The sequence below is a fragment of the Ambystoma mexicanum genome, chromosome 3q, assembly GCF_040938575.1.
Source record: "Ambystoma mexicanum isolate Mex_15411 chromosome 3q, UKY_AmexF1_1, whole genome shotgun sequence".
NCBI lineage: Eukaryota > Metazoa > Chordata > Amphibia > Caudata > Ambystomatidae > Ambystoma > Ambystoma mexicanum.
In genome coordinates, this window is record NC_090926.1 from 378716116 (window position 1) to 378736376 (window position 20261).

The window sequence follows — 20261 nt, forward strand, 5'->3', positions numbered from 1 at the left end:
AGCAGGATTTTGTAGTGGATATCCTTAAGGAGAAACTTCCATCTACCCAGGCCATCCCTCTCCTTAACTCTGTTAAGAGCAGGGTGGCCCCCTCATTGGTATCACCAGCTCAAACCCAGGCAATGAACTCAAGAGTCAAAAAATGATTTCGCCCTTCCCCTTCCGACCCTCTATACATCAAAGGGCACGCCATCCCAGATTCATTGGTAGTGACTACCACTCGGAAAAGGGCAGGGGTACCCCTTTCCATGGGGGAATCACCGCCGGACAAGGAATCTAAGCGACTGTATGCCCTTGGCAAACGTGTCACGTCAGCGGCCGCATACACTACGCGGATTGCTAATAATACAACACTATTGGCAAGCTATGCTGACCCCCAATCGAACTTGCTCCAGGAAGGCCTCCAAGAGGTTCCTGAACCCACCAAATCAAAGCTTCTCTCCATTGTAATGGAGGGAAGACAAGTTAACCAGCATGTGATCAAGAACACCCTGGACACTGCGGAAACTGCAGGCAGGTCTCTGGCCCATGGGACCCTACTGAAAAGACACCCTTGGCTGCATACCTCGGGTTTTAAACCGGAAACTCAAGCCTCCCTCATCAACAAGCCCATTGAGGAATCTAACCTCTTCGGGAAAGTGGTGGATAAGGCTTTGGAAACAGGCAAGAAGGAGCATGAGACTCTGAAGTCTCTGCAACAGATCACACAGAAACCTTCCACCCAGAGGGGTAATAACTCTCGGCGGTCCTTTCGAGGGCAAGCCCGTGCTGGTCAAAACAACTACGGCACGGGAAACTTAAACTCAAGACAAACCTCTGGAAACCCTGCATACTACCGTCAAGGTGTCAGAAACACGGGAAAGGCAGGGGTAGAGGCCCCAATCCCAGAGGAGCCACAGCCTCTGGTCAGAAATGACCACCAAATCCAGGTCCCCTCCAATTTGACCTCGGTCGGGGGGTGATTAACATCTTTCCTCATGGCATGGGAGGGGATAACTTCAGACCAGTGGGTCATAAAGACGGTCGCCCACGGTTACCGCGTGGAATTCGCCCGACCTCCACAATTTAGACCGCCACGCTCACGGCGCCTTTCACCGGACCATCTGGAGATCCTGAATCAAGAGGTGGAAGCACTGCTGGGAAAGGACGCCATAGAAGCTGTCCCTATTCTTCAGGTAAACGAGGATATTTATTCAGTGTACTTCCTTGTACCCAAAAAGGACCTCACCATGCGCCCTGTTCTAGACCTGCGCCCAGCGAACAAGTTTATAAAACCCCAGAGGTTTCGCATGGTAACACTGCAGAAGGTGATCCCATTGCTGAAACAAGGGGACTACATGGCAACATCGGACATGAAAGATGCATACTTCTATATTTCAATGTTGCCAGCGCACAGGAAAGATCTAAGGTTCATGATCTAGGACGGGCATTACCAATTCAAGGTACTCCCCTTCGGCATTGCCTCGGCGCCAAGGGTGTTTACCAAAGTCCTGGCAGTGGCGACAGCACACCTGCGCCGACTATCAGTCCCATTTTACCCTTACCTCGACGATTGGCTCATTACGGGGGACTCATTCAACGCTTGTTTTTCGAACACCCAAAAAACAGTAGATCTCCTCTTCAGTCTGATTTTCTCAATCAACAAAAAGAAATCGAGTTTAGTTCCCAGTCAAAACTATTTCTGGGCGCTCTAATTCGGACGAAGGACGGTCTCGTCTTCCCCTCCAACGAGAGGGTTCAGAACATGCTTTTTCAGATCCCTCAATATGTAGCCAGTCGGGAGGTGACGGTGCGCAAAGCCATGCGCTTGCTAGGAATGATGGCGTCATGCATATACTTGGTTCCCCATGCGCGGATACGCATGCGTCCCAGGCAAGAGTGGCTCAACAGCCAGTGGCGTCAGGCCAGCGGACAATGGGAATATCTGGTAGTTGTCTCGCCAGCCCTCATTCTCTCTCTGCAGTGGTGTTCAAGAGGAAACCTCTTGAAGGGGATGACCTTCACCACCCCTGCAGTGGATGCCACTCTCACTACAGACGCATCTCTCATGGGGTGGGTAGCTCATCTGCTTCAGCAGACGGCGCAGAGAGTTTGGTCTCCTCAAGTAGCGTCCAACCATATAAACCTACTGGAGCTATTAGCGGTGTTCAAGGCTTTGAAAGCCTTTCAGGTGCAACTGCAAGGGAAGACAGTGCTGATTCTAATGGACAGCACTACAGTTGTGCATTACCTGAACAAACAGGGGGGCACTCACTCTCCAGGGCTATCCAAGCTGTCCCAAAACATTTGGATATGGGCTCTCAAACACAAGATGTTTTTGTTGTCCCAACATGTTCCAGGGGAACTCAATCTTCTGGCAAACGTACTCAGCAGAGATTTTCCTCTGCCCGAAGAATAGGAATGGCGGCTACACGAAGACATTGTGTCCAACGTCTTCGCAGAATGGGGCTTCCCAGAGATCGCCTTGTTCGCAACTCAGGAGAACACCCAATGCCAAGACTACGCCTCCAGGTACCCCCAGAACCGATCCAAGGGGAACGGTCTCTGGATAACATGGTCAGGGAAATTTGTCTACGCTTTCCCCCCCCCCCCCGACTCCCCTTCTCAACAAGATAGTGCAGAAGTTGCACCAGGAACCAGTTACCATGATACTGGTGGCCCCCATGTGGGCCCGCCAACCCTGGTTCGCTCCCCTAATGGAAATGTCCCTCTTCCCCACCAGTGAAATTACCCTGCCCGTACAACATGTTGTCTCAGGACAGGGGGTGGGGGGGATACCCTACACCCATGCCCACAATCTCTGAACTTGGCAGCTTGGCTCCTGAGGTCATAGAGTTTGGACACCTGAAACTCCCGCAGAGGTGCATGGACATACTCAGGGAAGCTAGAAAACCGAATACACTTTATTGCTATGCCAGCAAATGGAAACGTTTTGTCATCTGATGCAATTCCAAGGGCGTCAATCCCATCAATTGCTCACCCGCACACATTGTGCTGTATCTAACCCATCTGTTGGACACTGGGTTAGTCTTCAATTCCCTAAAGGTTCATCTGGCTGCTCTGTCAGCCTACACTAAACAGAGAGGATGCCCTATGTGCTGAAAAATTCAATAAATGTGTTTCAGAAAGTGCATGCTGAGGACCAGAGAGTGTGTTCTTATTAAAAATATATCATTTTATTCTGTTACAATTTCATAAAATACATCATTTCTGAACAATTATAAGACAATTCATTTCCAGTCAACATATATTTTTGTGAACAAGTTTTTTTGTGCAAATAGCACATTTTTGTGTAGACATTTCTCCTATGTGTATATAAAAAGTGTTGTGGTGGAAAATACCGGTGATTAAAGCCTTTATGGAAGGGGTTAAGAGGATTTATCCTCCCATCTCTCACCCAGCCCCTGGATGGGATCTGAATGTGGTTTTGACCAGGCTCATGGGAGCTCCCTTTGAGCCTATGCATAAAGCAAGTCTGAAAGGCCTGACCTATAAAACAGCCTTCCTAGTGGCTATCACTCCTATCAGAAGGGTTAGCGAACTACAGGCTCTTTCTGTTCTAGACCCCTTTGTTACAGTCCACAAAGATAAGGTAGTTCTGCGCACACATCCCCGGTTTGCGCCTAAATTCATCTCTAAGTTCCATGTGAACCAATCAATCGAACTACCCACTTTCTTCCAGAACCCTACTAGTATGGCCGAAAGAAGCCTACACACATTAGATGTGCGCAGGGCAGTCATGTTCTACCTGGAAAGAACTAAACCACTGAGGAAGACCAAAACAATTCTTTGTTTCAGTGGCAGCTGGTAGAGAAGGGGATCCTGTCTCTAAATCCGCTATCTCAAGGTGGATTGTCAAATGCATCACACTGTTACACTCTTGCTAAGAGAGAACTGCTCTTCAAGCCTAGAGCACATTCTACTCGAGGAACTGCGGCATCCATAGCATTCACTGCAAATGTTCCCCTTGATTCCATTTGCAAAGCGGCAACCTGGAGTTCTGTACACATCTTTACAAAACACTATTGCCTAGACACTCATTCTAGGTCTGATTCTCAGGTGGGCCAAGCAGTATTACATCTTTTCTCTACTGTTCCTTCTCACAGCCCACCTCCAACTCCGGGTACTGCTCGCTAGTCTATGCACGGCATGTGATTCTAAGCAGATTAACAAGCATCCGAAGACATGCATTACTTACCGTAATAGCATTTCTGATGATTGTATCTGCCTAGATTCACATGCGCCCTCCCTACCTCCCCGCTCGGGGTGGAAAGAACATAGACGTCTTACTACTTTCTCTCTTTATGTACTCACTCAGTATAGCCTTGGTCTCCCTCATGGCAGAAAAAATACAATCGGAGGGACCTCGGCGCGTGAGGGATTTTGGGTACACTACATGTCACGATGGGGATAGTGTTACAGACACGCCTATGCTGACGTCCCTTTTCGGTCCCCGAAAGACGAGTTGCAATACTCTGCGGTTACCACTGGATGTCGGACCATATGCACAGCATGTGAATCTAAGCAGATACAATCATCAGAAATGCTATTACGGTAAGTAATGCATGTCTTCCCCCACATGTCTAGAATATCCCTGGCAACAAAAGAGCATTTCTTATTTATTTTGGTGTTTCTGATGTGCTCCATGCATGATCGAGTTGCTTCAGAGTGCCAAGCAAGAGGAGGCTGTGGGATTTCGGTGGAAGGGGAGGCGTGGGAAGGATGGGAGGAGATGAAACCAAGTTTGCAGAACAGTTTCCTAGTTGCCTTCTGGAATCCCAAACCAAATCTTTTCAGGATTCTGAAATGACCTATAAGCTTAGTTAGGTCTTCAGCTTGGGAATGTCTCTCGGGAGAGCAAAATTTTCAGATCCTTCCTAAATGGAAGATGTGGTTTGCATGTGAGCTCTTAATGGGATTTACTTCTAAGTTCTGGGCCTCAGATGGCCATCCTCTTGGCGCCAAGTGTTTTCTTCCAATGTGTTGGTTGATTGAGTGCCTGGGTACAACGAGCAGACCTCTCTAGCTGGAGTGCAATCATTGTGCTGGTTGATTAGTTTGAGACAAATTTGCAAGTATGCTCGGCGTGTGATGCGTAGCACCTGGGTCTAATTTTTGAGGTGGGGGCCAGTGAGGAGTTTGTGATGCCTTGTACGTGTGTTTCTGTTTGCAGAGGCCGAGGCAGGTAGCGCCATTGTTGATTTGCTGGTGAGTTCAGCCTCTTCCTCTGTGAGGCCTCCTTGGATTTTGTTGCAGAGGTTTTGAGAAAATTATGGCAGCTCACAAAGGCATCCTAACATAGATTCGGCCACAATTGTTCAACTCAAACCTTGAAAGGAGAGCTCAATATTCTGGGTGGAATCGTAAATGAGATGCAAATAAGTTTAACAAATTGAGTAAAAGAAAGCCAAGTAAAGCAACATATGCAAATCTGCCATATTAAACGTTTCAGGTGAGTGTCTGTTTTGTGGGGCTTGCGATAAAAGGTGCAGAGTTGTTATGAATGTCGTGTTTCTGCAGGCCCTGGAGGAGGCGTTGAGCGTGCAGGCCTCGGCGCCCCCACCCTCGTTGTTCAGTCCCGCGACAGAAGCAGGTGGCAACCTGAGGCGCCAGGAACAACTCACACAGATACAGCTTCTCAAGCAGCAGGTAAGAGCGAGGCAGAAAGGGAGAAGCCCCACTGTGCACGCGAGATCTCTCTTTCTCTCCTAGTGCAGGTGCCAGTGTGTCAGAGTAAGGGACAGTCTACTTTCCTCAAGAAAACAGCAGCAGGTGTATAGAATGAGACCATTGGTTTAATTTGTTTCTCCACGAGGGAACGTTCCTCTCAGGTCTACAGAAAACCTACAAAGCCTGATTCTCAAAAGCATTTTTGGTGTATTTGATGAGATGTGCTAGTGAGTCGCCTTTATGTTCGCCCAAATAAAATGTGTGCACAATTCACAAAGGGCATCTGAATGCCCTCATAAATGCACCCTCTGATTACCAAATCAGGCTTACGCCTGCCCAAAAAAAAAATCACCTCTTGAGGTGTGTGTGTCTGTGTGTGGGCCTTACACCTACTGTAACCAACTCTAGGACCATATCCCAATTGTCCAACATACGCCTCAATCTCCCTTGTATTGCTCTGTTTACTAAGGTACAGAGTCATTATTTTTTCAATCTCTAACCCTGTGGTTTTTTCTAATCACACAATCCTTCACAACATGTGTGCAATTTTCTAACATCAGGCATCTTTAAAACACTATTCACTAGCCTTGCGAAATATATGCACATATTTTTCAAACAAACTTGGAGCAAGCTCGCCTCATTTCAAAGAGAATCAGCTGTCTCCCATCAAACTCGATTTCTGTGACTGGTGATCTTCATTCAAAAGATGCAAAACAGCATCACTGCTGCAACGCTGTTCAAACCCTCACCGGCGATGATCTTGGCCAACACGTGGATCCGTAAGAACAGCTGCTGCAAGGGACTTCGTTCTACTTGGCAACGATCCCTCTGGGCCTCTCTGTCCACGATCATCCTGGTATCAGGTAATATTATCCCCATACATATGGTCGCCGTAAATAATATCGCCAGGAAAAGGTCGCAGCAATATTATATGGGTGACCATATACATGGGGACAAGTTTGGGGATTGCGGGGGTGTCCCCCGCATGTTCCATGCAATAATGTTGCCACAAAAAACGGCAATTTTCCGGCGATATTTTTGTGGCGACATTATTACATGGAACCCTCATCCTTTGGAAGGGTTCCTTTACGGGCGCCATTTGTGAATCTAAGTAGTGAAAATCTCACCTTGAAAATGTGTTCTTTAAATGAGTGTCCGTTTCTAATTAGTGGGGGATGATTGTAGAACATCTTGAACTTTTTAGCAATGCCAACTTTTTTACAAGTATACATTCTTTTATAGCTTTTGAACAAGCATGATGATGAACGTTTGGACTGCATGTATTAATCGGTTTCCTTGTAGGTTTCGTCTTATTGTGCATCATCTGGTCAGCCTTTCTAAAGGGTTGGTGCATTTTAAATAATACCATAAATGAGTAGTTAAAGAACAGACCCACATCTTTAAAGGTTTTATCTTTTAAACAATGATAATTTAAAGAAAAATCTTTCTAACTATAGAAGTTATTTAAGAAATGTACACAAGTTCAAACTGTTAAAGTCTTATTCATGTTTTGAAAGAATTCCAAGACATTGGATTTTATGTGACTTCTTAGAGCAGGGCAATACCAAACCTTCACTGGGACAATCTCACCTGCAAGGAGCACTTGTTTTGACTATCCCGTTTCCCAGCAGTCCTTGCTTTTTCATTGAAAGTCAGTGCCCCTGACCCTGTGCTCATCATTTAATGAGCCTCCCTCCTCTGGTGAGAGCATTTGCAGTGCAGTCTTTCCCTTATTTAGCAAGACACCCATCCTAGCAATGAGTTGTGGACACCTGCTATAGGTGATGGAGTGCCCCAAATCTTCCATGCTGGACTTTGAACGGTCTTTGCCCAGCTCAGTGGCATTGACCTGTAATTTTTGCCCAAGAAGGGGGGTGGTGAGTACCTGAGGTGCTTAGTTTAGAAATGTAATATTTAGAAAACCAGAGTAGCCCCAGGTCCCGGCCTTAAAACGAGGCATACCAGAATAAGTGCTTTGAGACTGGATTTAACCAGTGGAAGCAGTGCACTAAATCCCTATGAATGGTAAGAAGCTTGGACTCTGGTAAAAGATCCCCCTTTCACAGGAAGAGAGTATTGAATTATGTTAGCGCTCTGGCTCTTGAACAAAACACCAACAGCACTGCGTTTCTCTTTCCACCTCTCCCAGGTAAAGATTTTTGAGGAGGACTTTCAGCGGGAACGCAGCGACCGAGAGCGCATGAGTGAGGAAAAGGAAAATCTCAAGCATCAGATGGAGAAGCTTCAGACGCAATTCACGCAGCAGAATGCCCAGGTAGATACGCATGCGCAGCTGCGCAGCTTCCTACTCTAGACCCCAAACATGTTTACAAGGGCGCATCGCAATGTAACGGGTGACTTGAAATACACAAGGGGCTGCAAAGCCATTGGGCTAAAAATCGTTTTCAAATGGGTTATGGAAAGGGTGGACATTGTGATGGTCCCTTGAGGCTGTCACATGGTCTTGCTCTAAATTGCAGCCTCCCATTTACCATGTCTGCTTTCCACAGCATTACAGAAAAAGGGCAGCTTCACAACACAAGCTATTGGTAGAATTACTCTTTGCCATAGTAAGTTAATATTGTTACATTTGCATTAACTAAACCTTAATCAAAAACCCACCCCTATGAGTGTTATGGCAGAATTCCACGTTTGGGGCTTCCTCTGTCCCAATGTATCGGACCTCTAATGTTTTTGTTCCTTTTGTTTTTGGTGAATCTTTCATCCTGTTTTTGTGGCCAGAGGAATTTCTCCCTGACACCGCAACCTGTTTTGATGAACTAGCCTATTGTAGGCCCTACAGCTTCCAGAAGAGGGGTGCTTTTTAAGCACCAAATTTTGGTTGTACACTTGCGCTGTGTTGTAGGCTGGTGGCAACTGCAATTTAGTTTTGACTTCACCATGGGTGCAGCAGATTTCACCGCATTAATAGTCCAGTGTAACAGTATGGTAGCCATTGCGGTACTAGAGTATTTTTTAAGTCCTACTCACTGACATTTTTTATTGGACCAACGAGGAAAGCCCAAAAAAGCTGTGTTGCGCACACACACACTCTCACACTCTCACACTCTCACACTCTCACACACTCTCTCACCCCACCCCAGCAATGCACCCTTTAAAGTGGTTTGAACTGGTTTCGTCCCTGTTCCAAACAGCCACAATAACCATTGTGTTGGTGAACCTGAGTGTTTGGCGATTTTTAGGGCCAGCATGATTGGTTGGCCACCAGAACCATTGTGTGTATGCCTGGTGTATTATTGGAGGGCTGACCTAGGCCAGCCCTTGAGCGAATGTGAATGTCTATGGCAGTCCCTGTGCATTCCCCAGGTCGGCTTATTCTTCCCTGAATTGCTGGAGCATTTGTCATGAGCTGCTGAATTCTTGGGCCAAGTTTGGCTTTACGGCTGAACCCTGAATCCTGTGTCTCTTAACCTGGTTTCGTCGTTTTGCCACTGTATGGCCTTCCTTGGTAGTTCCTCTTCCTCACACAGGTACTCCTTGCTGACTGGATCGGCTGTCCTGTGCTGCGAACATTTCTGGGTCGTTTTTCCCTGTGCAATCCTCCTGAGCCTTGCGCCTCCAGGTAGGGAGGCTTTGCTGTCCAGAATTGTGGTGGGCCACCACTCCTCAGCCACTGCTCCTTCCTGTAATTTAGAACTGTTTCTGCAAGGCCTGTTTATTGCTTCCAGTTTCTCGCCTTCCCGTCATTAACCCAATAAGTGTAGCTAATAATTCTCTCACATTCCCCATTTCAGCCTCTTATGTCATACCGCAAACTCTCAAACATTTCTTGCAAACCTAAGCACTATCTCAACTTTCAGTCTCTTGCCTCACCTGCCAGGTAACTCTTCCTCCACCGGCCTCTTTCGTGTTTCTCTCCGGAGTGTGCCCCTTCTGTCTCTGAATCCATGTCCTTTTGTTCCCGCTCTCCTTTTATTCACTCCCCTTGATCACCTTTCTTTTCTAGTCTGACCCTCCTTCGCTGTATACCTGCTCAATGTCAGTATTAAGTACTGCTCCTCTTGCTACCCGTTTGTCTCCCACTGCACTATACACTTCCTGCTCTTGCTTCCCCCTTTTTATATCCTTCAGGCTCCTTATTGTCTCCTCTTTCACTTCTCTTTCCCTCTCTGTAATCTGTCCTCTCTACTTCCTTTTGCTAACCATACTTGTCTCTCCACTTTTATCTTCCTCTGCTCACTGTCTCCCCTCATCTCTCATCCTCCTCAGTTCTGCCCCACGCCGGATGTGCCTCTTCTCACCCACCTTCCTTGCATATTAATTGCCTCATCTCTTCTCCCCTTTTCCCCTCTGTTCAGCTTCTCCACCCTCCTCACTGCCTTTTTAATCTTCTAACTGCCTCATTGTATTTGCTTGTCCTTTCTGTCTCTCCCTCATTGTCTGTGCCAATCTTTGCTCTTTCCCATCTCTCCATTATCGCACCTCTGTGTGTTCACTGCTCCCTTGCCTCATCTCCAGATCTTTGCAACCTTTCCAGTATATGCCCTCTGCCCCGTTCTCTGTTCGCTTCTCTCCATTTGCACACCTTCCTTGTCTCTTCCCCTCTCTATCTATTCTCTGCTGTTCTTCCCCCTCCACTGTCTTCCATGCCTGTCTTCCTTCTGTATTATGTTTCTTTAGCCTTCTCTCTTTGTCTTTACCTTATTGCCTAGGACTCCAGACTCTATTCTCTTCCTCCCTTGCTACTTTGGTCTTTGCTGATCTTTGACTGTCACTAGCGGTTAACTGGTGCTCTAGAAGCAAACTGGCTGGATCAATCTGCAGCCATGCTATCTTCATGGCTGACATCCTGACAGTGCCTGGTGCTAAAGGATTGACTGGTGCGGTACAGAGGTTGTAGGGCAAACAATTGTTGTGCTAGGGAACATCTGAGGGTATGAGGAAATGAATGCACCTGCTGCCCAATACGCAATACCACAAGCCGGCATGTTTAACACTCATGCTCTTCTGGGGTCTGTTTTCATTAAATCTCGCAAATAGTATAACCAATATGCCTGTTTGCAGTGATCCAAAATTGCATAATATCTGATGTGACATAACCAGCCCTGGCTTACTAATGCACATCACATTGTATTCTCATGAAACATGGGCTTCCCTGCAACAACGATGCAGATGACGCTAAAATCTTCTACAGAATAGCCAACAGCAAGGACTTCGATCAAACCGTCAACTGCTTTTCACAAATCAATGCATGGATGAGCAACAGCAAACTTAAACTCGACCCGAATAAAACTGAAATCCTAATCACACCCAACAACCTTTCTATCCAACCGCCCATCCCGTGGCCTAGATAAATGCGAATTGGACCAGAAGCTTTTAAAATCATTAAAAATTGTGTAATCCGCATGGGCCATAAGCGAACACTGGAAACTCAAGTTAACGTAATAATAGTAAAGAAAGGCTTCTCCACCTGCGATCGATCAGATGGATATTGCCCTATGATTTTTCACACACAGAACTGTTTCATTTATCTCACTTATGTCAAGAATAGACTATGCCAACAGCATCTACAGTGGTATGCCCGACTACCTCACCAAAAAACAACAAATCCAGAACGCAGCAGCTACACTTAACAATAGACAACATATAGCACCAGCACAAACATCACTACACTGCCTACCAGTCAAGAAAAGGATCCATTTCAAAACATGCTGCATCGTTCGCATTGCAATTTACTGCCAAGAAGCAGAATTCCTGCAAGAAATTATTCACGATGGACAGACGAAAAAGAACCCGAGGTCTAGCAATGACCTATTCCTTAAACCCAAACGTTAAGTGAAAATGAAATATGGTGCATCAGCATTTTCAAGCGTCGACAAAACTGGAGCTTCCTCCCCAAGGGAATACGCACTACAGAGGAACACTTGACATTCAGGAAAGCGATTAAAACTTTTCTGTTTAATATACCGAAGTTAGGACTTATTTTCTATACTCTGGCCTGATGGACAGATGTATAGATGGTCAACCTAGTTTAGAGACTGGTTCAACTCTGGGAGCTAACCCAGTTCAAGGTAGCAAGGTGAGTGGTCAAGGCTATGTCTCAAGAGGTGGTGAAGCTGTAAGGTGTCCTCAATGAGTGCACACAGTGAAAAGTCAAGGAACACACTTATGCAAACAGTTATAAAAATAGTTATTTATGGCCATATAACGCTATGAAAAAGGACTACTAGCATGCAATATAACCACACAAGACTAAATATAAGATACATATATACAATCATTGGAGTAGGGCAAAATACATAACAAACCCCTGCTAAGAAAGGTTAAGTATTAGTGTGTAGCACTACAGGTCCACAGAGATACAACACTACATTTAAAAGTCCACCCCTAAGATGTATGGGCCCTAGTGACCAAATGTTCACCAAAGTTCCACGCAGATTTGTTAGATGGGAAAAAGTTAGTGGAGCGCTTCTGGGGACCAATGAAGAGTTCCAAGGGGTAGAGGACAAGTTATTCTATCTAATATTTGTCCCCCACTTTCAGAATGCTTGCACTGACAATTAATGGCAAAGCTAAACTGTTCTAAAAGTTTCTAAAAGTTACAAAACCTTTAAAATGGGACATAGGAGTTCAGGTAAGTACTGTTACAACTCTTCCCCCCCACCCCCAATACTCCGATTCTTCTGAGGACTTGGCAGATCTTCAGAAGAGGGTCCAAGGTCGATTTTCTCACCGTCAGCCACAGTCATTGATGCCCAGGGCTTCCAGGTACAAGCACTTCAGTCGGCACCAAATGCTGGTTCAAAGTCTTCAGGTTGGAGAGTGCAGAACTTGATACAGGACTGGATGCAAGAAAGCTGTTTTGGACGAGGGCCACTGATGCACTCTGAGACTGGGGGACACTTGTTGCAGTCGGACTTCGTCTCCTGTCTCGGGTCCTCTTGATGCTGAAACCACAAAATTCGGCAGAGATTAGTCCTGTAGCACTAGCTGTCGATCCCCAAGGTTTCAGGCCTCAATGCGGAACGGCGACATCTGGAGCACGGTAGTCCAAACTCTGCACTGGGCAGCCACTTGGTGATCCAGATGCATCCCTGACGTCTCTTCTTTGCAGGATTCTGAGCTGAGTTCGAGATTGGATGTTCCCTTCACTCCAAGGGTTGAAGCTCCTTTGCAGGACTTCTGAAGATCACCTATCGGACAAGGCTCTTCTAGGACAGCAGCAGAAGTCGGTCGCCAGGCCTTCTTCCAACAGGTCCACATTCTCCTTGCACGTCTTGCAGCTGAACAGGATACTTGGCTCCTTCAGGTTTCTTCCAGGATCTCTCTGGAATGGGGGCAAGGGTCCTCTTCTTATCCAAAAATAGGTACGAGCTGAACCTCTCACTAGCCAATCAAAGATCTTGGCCACACACATTCACCAGCAGTGGTCCAATCAGGATACCTGGTGGCACAGCTCATGCATGCCATTCAGACACAATGACATCAGTTTGTGGATTGGGACCAGACAGCCCAGGCTCACCTCCTGGCAGCAAACACACATGACCCTGCAGTAGCCTGCGAAAAGCCTCAGCTTTCCCGGTCACTGGAAGTCATATAAGGATTGAACTGTCCTCACAGGCCAGGAAGAAGGGTTAGTGAAAAGATGATCAAGGGACAAACAAACCAACCTTGTGGCACGGCCATGGTTGGACAGTAGCCACAGGAGGTAGCCAAACGTGGTAAGGCTAAAATAAAATACACTAAAACATAGCAAAAAGTAACAGCTGCCATCAGCTTGTCCCTTAGGCACACCTAGAGTAACCAAAAATCCTCTCCGCGTTAGTCTAGGGTAAAACAAAAGTGTACTGCATTGTACTGCATTGTAAGATGCATTGTACAATGATAAAATGTTACCAAATGGGATAACAATGTAACGAGACTAAAGGAAACAATGTTTCCCCTGTGCTGACAAACTGAAGGACATCCACGTTTCCCCATGACAGATGAGCAAAAGCCAGTGTAGTAAAGCTGAAGACTTCACCGCACTGTAAAAAGCTCAGGGCAGATTAAAAAATGTTTGGGGGTCCATAAAAATGGAGAGAAAGGTGCTATGAAGAGCGATTTCCTATCGACCAATAATTTCGCAAGGCAGAAGAAGCCTTTGTCAAAGAGACCAAACATAGCTGACCACGACACACTGGGTTTCAATTATCTGCTCAACTGAGACTTAAGTCAACACCCTGAGGGTCTCAGTCTCTTCCCACACTAACCCAGACAAAACCCCTCCATGCTCCCGCTAACATACCACATGCAAACCAACTATGCCACATTCACAAGACCTCTAGAACCAACCCACCCCAGACACCAACCAGCAGAACTCCACACCTCCTTCAACAACTCTCACTATCTCAACACAACCAATCCATCCTTTTGCCATTAGCACACAGGGCCTCAACAACTGCACGCTCACCAACCCAGACCACCTAGAAGCAAACCCACACATAGTGACCTGTTTCTTCCATCTGAATCAACCAACACCACAGCAAAAGCACTTGTGCCCTCCTCCTCTCTTCCCAGGAAAACACAAGCCCCATTGTTTTTTTCAGATCCGCCATAGCGTCTGGAGACCATGCAAATGGGAGTGGTGCGTGGTATAAATCCCACTAACATAACATCCTTGTACTTGTATTCCTGCATTTCTAATGTGTATAGGCGTTAGGAGTGATTTACCATACCTCCATTGGTGAGGGGTGTACAGACCAATCTGCATCTGCAGCAGAAATGCGGGGTTACCACCAAGTTAGACTAAACTCTCGCTACTACATTTGACAGAGCAGTTAGGCCTCGCTCTTCATCAGGGTGAACACAGTTCATTTAGAAAGGCTCTCCCTTAGGCTAACATATGGAAAAGCAAATGGCTAAGTGCAGTTATGAATGGTATGTACTTACAGGCAAAGGCGTAGCTGGGTGGGGGCGGGGTCTATTGCCCCGGGTATTTTGCTTGTACCCCTGGATAGAAGCTCAATGGCTAAAACCAAAGGCTAGCTAGCACAGAGTCTCGACAGTCCTGACATTAGCGTATCCCCAGATCTTTTACAGACCTAGCCACACCCCAGCTTACAGGTTTGAGAAAGGGAGGGCAGGCCAATCCGGGGATTCACAGGCACCCCACATAATATTCCTACATCCCGGTTCTACCACCAAAGGTGAGGCTAAGCGTGGCTGTTGGTGAGAAATGTGTACCTGTATGGAGTTTTACATTATTTTTCAGAACCACTACTGGTGTAGGCTTGTGATAAACCTTAGTGAATCTGCCAAGGTTTATCACAAAAGTATAAACATACTCTGACTTGGTAACGTGGCTGAGCAGCAAGGCTTGGACTTAGATCAGGGATTTGATGTATAGTACGATTAGCATGCAGAAGAGCTTGTCAAACATTTAATTTATCAACACAGATGCATTAATTCAAAGTTCTAAAAGGTAAGTAAATCAATATATACATCTACATAATTAGTTTGGTGCCCAAAACTGAACACATGCCACACTTTAGTATTTGCACAGTTTAAAGGGAAGTACTTGTTATACAGATTGTTATAGGTATTATGATTTATAAGGCTGTTCCAGTACACAGTGGATAAACTTTATGTCCAATCCCTAACCTACGAGCAAGTCTTTCACAAAGTTAAAGGTAAGTACCCAAGTTTGGCTGCCTTGAGGGAGTTTAAAAGTTATTCCAAGTTCTCCCATAGGCAATAATGGGATCAGTGTGGTAGCTAGTAGTACTTGGAAGTTTCCTGCAAAGATAAGGAGCCACTACAAATCTCTCATCCAGGGGGACCCCAGTCAGGATTCCTGTGTCCAGGTTCCACCACCAAAGGCAAGGAAAGCGTAGCTACAGGGAAGGACTTTACACCCTGTTATCTAATGGAGACAAGAGTTACTTCAGAATAGGTAAGCAAACCCTATGCTTCTACCCTAATCCGAACAAACGAAAACCCAAGGTAAGTCTGGCCATTGGAGACAACTGCTATACAGTAGGTTCCAGCATTTAGTGGTGCATGTGTTGGTCCAGTGATTCAGTAGTTTGTCTTCATCAGCAATCAAATGATTTTGAGGTTTACCAGGCTAGGCCCAGGTTGAAGTAGTTAAAGAGGCTCTACTTTATATGTGACAAAGTTGGAGTAGCCACTAGACGCACCAAGCGTTATGAGCATTTGGAATTACCCCACATGGGCACTGCAGGCATGGCAACTCAGGACCACAGGACTCAGGTTCTGATAAGGCTCCTCTCCTTGGCAGAGAGCTTCAGCAGAGCTGTGATGGCCTGGACCCACGAGGATGATGCATTGCGAGTTTCACAGACCCAGGCAACAGGAAACATACCTACTTTTGCTCAGAGACTGCTACAGGCCCACTACTCTCCAGAGCTCCAGGACGATGACGAATTCAACCATGCATGACTCTGAACTGGTTAGGCTCATCAGTTCAAGGAAGGAAGGCACTGTGGAATGACTCCATTGTCCATAGACGAACAGAGCTTTGCCTTGTAGTTTATGGCTTGGGCAGGGGTTGTCTAAGCAGCTGTCTTCCAGCAACCTTCTGGGGTCTGAAAGGTTGGAGACCCCAAAGATGATCACGGTAGGACAGTTCTTGACGAAGATAGTAGTGAACTTCCTGAAAACATGGAACGTTACGTTGGTATACAAAGGTGCACCGGATGTGGCAGCCCTGGAGCCACAAAAGACATATACGCAGAAAGGACATAAGACGGGGGTTAGGGGAGGGATGGGTTGGGTGTTCAATTATTGTTGAGGGGAGGGGGGTTGAAAAACAGAAAATCCATAAAGTGGACACATGATAGTAAATGAGAAACTGTTTAAGTATGCTGTAACGCTGCACGTTCACCAATAAAACATATTTGAAAAAAGAAAAATTATATTTATCGAAGCATGTTTTCCCTTGAGGTACATCATATACAATTTTAAACCTAAATTTGAACTGAGTTATGGTAATTTCAGTGATTCTAGATAGTTCACAACTGCCAGCTTCATTGAGGTTTGTTGACTTAAAAAAGCATATACCATAGAAAATCAGGTGTTAATATATAGTAATCACAGAAAATAAATGTGTTGCCTTGTTACCAAAGGCGTGAACAAGGTTAACAAATGTCTAATGGTCTGTGGTTGGTCTGGTTTCTGGCAAAATCTACAAATATTTTGTGCCTTGTATTAGCAAGGCGCAAAATTATAGACATCATTAGTGTGCCATAAGCGTAATCGAAACCTCAAATATCGGTCTCTATATTTTGGAGCAAGAAATTTAACCAGGTACGATTCTACAATATTCAACTTCTTAGGTAGCAACACATGTTCTTGTAAAAGATGTTTCATGCATTGGTCTCTTGTAGTTATCCAATATGTCTGCCACATTTCTTTTCTTTGCTCTCTGGGTCAGTTTTTAACAGATCTTGAGATCTAGCAGCATGTTGCCTAGTAACTTGCACCTTCATTTCCCACAACTGCATCATTTTGTGAGGTGTAGTGTTTATATAGGTTGAAAGAGTGTCCATTAAGGAGCCCTTCTTCACAGGCAATATACACTTCCTAACACAATTTTCACATGTATAAAACATTTAAAGACAAAAGACCAAATTCATGTCTCAGGACACACACCGATAGACTCTGAGGTAGGTTCAATACGTGTTTTCAAAAATATCCTTCCATACGCAGCCATAAACATTCAGGTCGCCATGTTCTAGACTCTGCACCATAGAAGATGATAGGGACGACCTTCTGTTTATAAAAGATCAGTACTGGCAATAAGCACACTTTTCTATACTTTTCTTGTAGTATATGTGCTTGGGCAGTCGCTCTTATCTTTTTCTGCAAGTCTAAGAGGTACGGCTGGTCTAATATATGATTGTTGGTATTCAGTCCAAGATACTTATATTCATCAACAATCTGCAGTGATTTCCCTTGGAGGAACCATGTAAAAGACTTTCTTTGCTGCCTGGTTGCACTTATTAATATCTTAGACTTCGATTGATTCACTTTAAGCAAATTCGCTTCAATATAGATGGCGAACTGAGGCAAAAGCAATTGTAATCCCTTGTGGGTTTTTGCCAACAAAACAAGGTCATGGGCATAAAACAACCAGGGGATTGTATGGTTGCCAAGTTTTGGCCAGCCAGAAAGAATTTTAGTAAAACAAAGCCTTATTTCCGAAATGGGGGCTGATAGCTTTCCATCCAGTGATAGTCTTATTTGGACGGTCGTATTCGAATGAGACTGGTGTATGCAGTACGAGGGTGCATTGGGCATGATGCTTTAGATAATTTTACCCTGAGCAGCTCTCTGGATATCGAATGCAATCTGATAGTCTATAAAGGCTAACTATACAGGTTGTTTCATCTGAGATTCATGCAGTTTTATGGCATGCAATGCTTGGAGATTTACAGCCGTTCCTAAGGCAGGCACAAAACCCATCTGTCCATTTATTGAATTCTTTGAGTATTAATCTAGAAAATAGCTTTCCCTGGAAAGCCAGAAGCGCTACAAGCCTAGAAATGCTTGGAAGTTGACGGTCTCTTTTTTAAATAAATGGCACTTTGGTAGACTTGCGCCAAGATGGTGGAATCTGGCAAGTATATATAACTTGATTAAATATAGTGAATAGGATTCTAGCCCATGCTTCTGGGTGTGACTTTAGCATCGCCTTGGAGTGGCCGTCTGGCCCTGGGGCTCTAGATGTACTTAGTTTAGCTATCTGGTAGACTATATCCTTTACTTCAAAATTAATATCTATATGTTTATGCATATTATTCTCAGTCTGGCTGGACAGTGGAAGCGCTGCATCTATAGTTTTATGGAAGATTTCCCAGGTTTCCTCCGGTACTGCATTTATTTGAATAGGTATCTGCATGTTATTAGCCTTGTTCAATAAGCCCCATATTAAGGCAGAGCTTTTGGATGTTAGAGCCCAGAGAAATGTCTTGAGCATCATTCTGTATCATTCGTGCTTTCCTAGCTCTGATCCAGTTTTTTTATCTGAATTTTAATGTCTAGAACATCTCATTTTTCATTACGAATGGCAGATTACTCAAGGCACGCTTAGATGCCCGATATCTTGCTATTATGTTAACGGCTTCCTGATCATACACGTGAGAATGCTTAATGTGGGAGTTGGGAAGACGCCCCTTCTTGATCTTAAATGTATGTAAGGCCGCAACATATAGATCCTCGGAATAAATTACCTCTCGATAGAGAATATTAGAGGGATATTTAAGCTGCATATTTAGTACTTGCAATAGATTTGGGGTCCACCTGAACAGATTTTTACCATTTGTTCCTGACAGATTCTGGGCGCAGAACTCAATCGAGCTATCGTTTGAAGTTGCCCAGGACCAAGATAACGATAGGAGCTTGTGATCGCTGTGGGTCTGTGTTTTGACTTGAAACTTGTCTACCATAGCAAACACATTTCAATCAACGTAAATATAATTGATAAGGGCTGATTCGTTGCCTCTATGCCAGGTATTGGATGGCGGTATATCATCTGGGACAGATCCATTACTAACTGCCTTTCCTCCATGATTAGAAACCACCGCTGAGCCAGTTTAGTTAATCTGGCGGGTGGTGATTTAATGCACTTGATATTAAGATCTCCTGTTAAGATTGTATAATGAATTGAAGTGTCACTGAAAATTAGATCCATTGTAGACTCCAGATCTTCTAGGAAATCATCATGAATGCCGGCATAATTCCAATATATATTCACAGGAGCTGTTGTGTGTGTGTGTGTGTGTATATATATATATATATATATATATATGTTTTAATTTGAACTAGCTGTAGGAACATGTTAGGAGTGGTCCATGGGGAAATTCGTAATTCTGAAGAGGATTTTACAGCAATCCGTATTAAGGAAAGAATATAGTTATAGTAAATTGGAGGGGTTGTGAGCCGTATCGCTTGCATCGCCACTATATCATAGAGGTTTAAAGGGTTTGTCTCAATGTTGGATGTTTTTATAGCCTCTGGTATTCCACGAGGCTAGAGAACATCTGATCAATTTCTTTCACGCGAGTTGTTAATTCGAATAATGCAGTGGCTCACAAGAAGGGACGTGTGCTACCAGTCTCTCGGTTTGAAGTGGTACTTGCGAGTATGTTACCTTGAGACTTGTCATTGAAGGTTGTAAATTCAAATGACAGCTGTTATTATCTGAAGCAGGAGCTATTGAGTGATTAAAAGCTGAATGTTGACTCAATAGAAAGCCCAAGTTGTAAATGTCCCCCCGAGCCTGCCAGATAATATTCATGACAATTCCAGACGGCATCCATAGTTTAAGAATGGAAGAGTCATGCTCATTCATGAATTTGATCTGTTCGATATCACCCGAGCAAAGGTCTTCCAATAGCGGAATATCCCCCAGGATGTTCTCAATGCTAGTCCTGTTGAGATCATATACCGGAAACATTCCACCTATGCATTGTAATATCAAATAGTGATGCAGCCTATATCACTCTGCGGGCACCCACCTCTTTTACATGCAAACTGTTCATTTATTGGCTCAATGAGTTGTCATTTATTTTCCTATGTATGATGTTGGTGCAATCGGGTGGATTTCTGTTTAAATATCTGATTGG

The 20261-nt window shown here is 44.9% G+C and overlaps 1 protein-coding gene across 4 annotated transcripts in view; it reads left to right on the forward strand.

Annotated features, from left to right (window-relative positions):
* TNIP1 (TNFAIP3 interacting protein 1) overlaps nucleotides 1-20261 on the forward strand; it is a 435211-nt gene that overhangs the window by 313360 nt on the left and 101590 nt on the right. For all 4 annotated transcript variants that reach the window (XM_069654025.1, XM_069654021.1, XM_069654022.1 and 1 more), the window contains 2 exons: nucleotides 5521-5649; nucleotides 7820-7945. In XM_069654025.1, the coding sequence (XP_069510126.1) occupies nucleotides 5521-5649; nucleotides 7820-7945 (255 nt within the window). The remainder of the gene's footprint in view (nucleotides 1-5520; nucleotides 5650-7819; nucleotides 7946-20261) is intronic.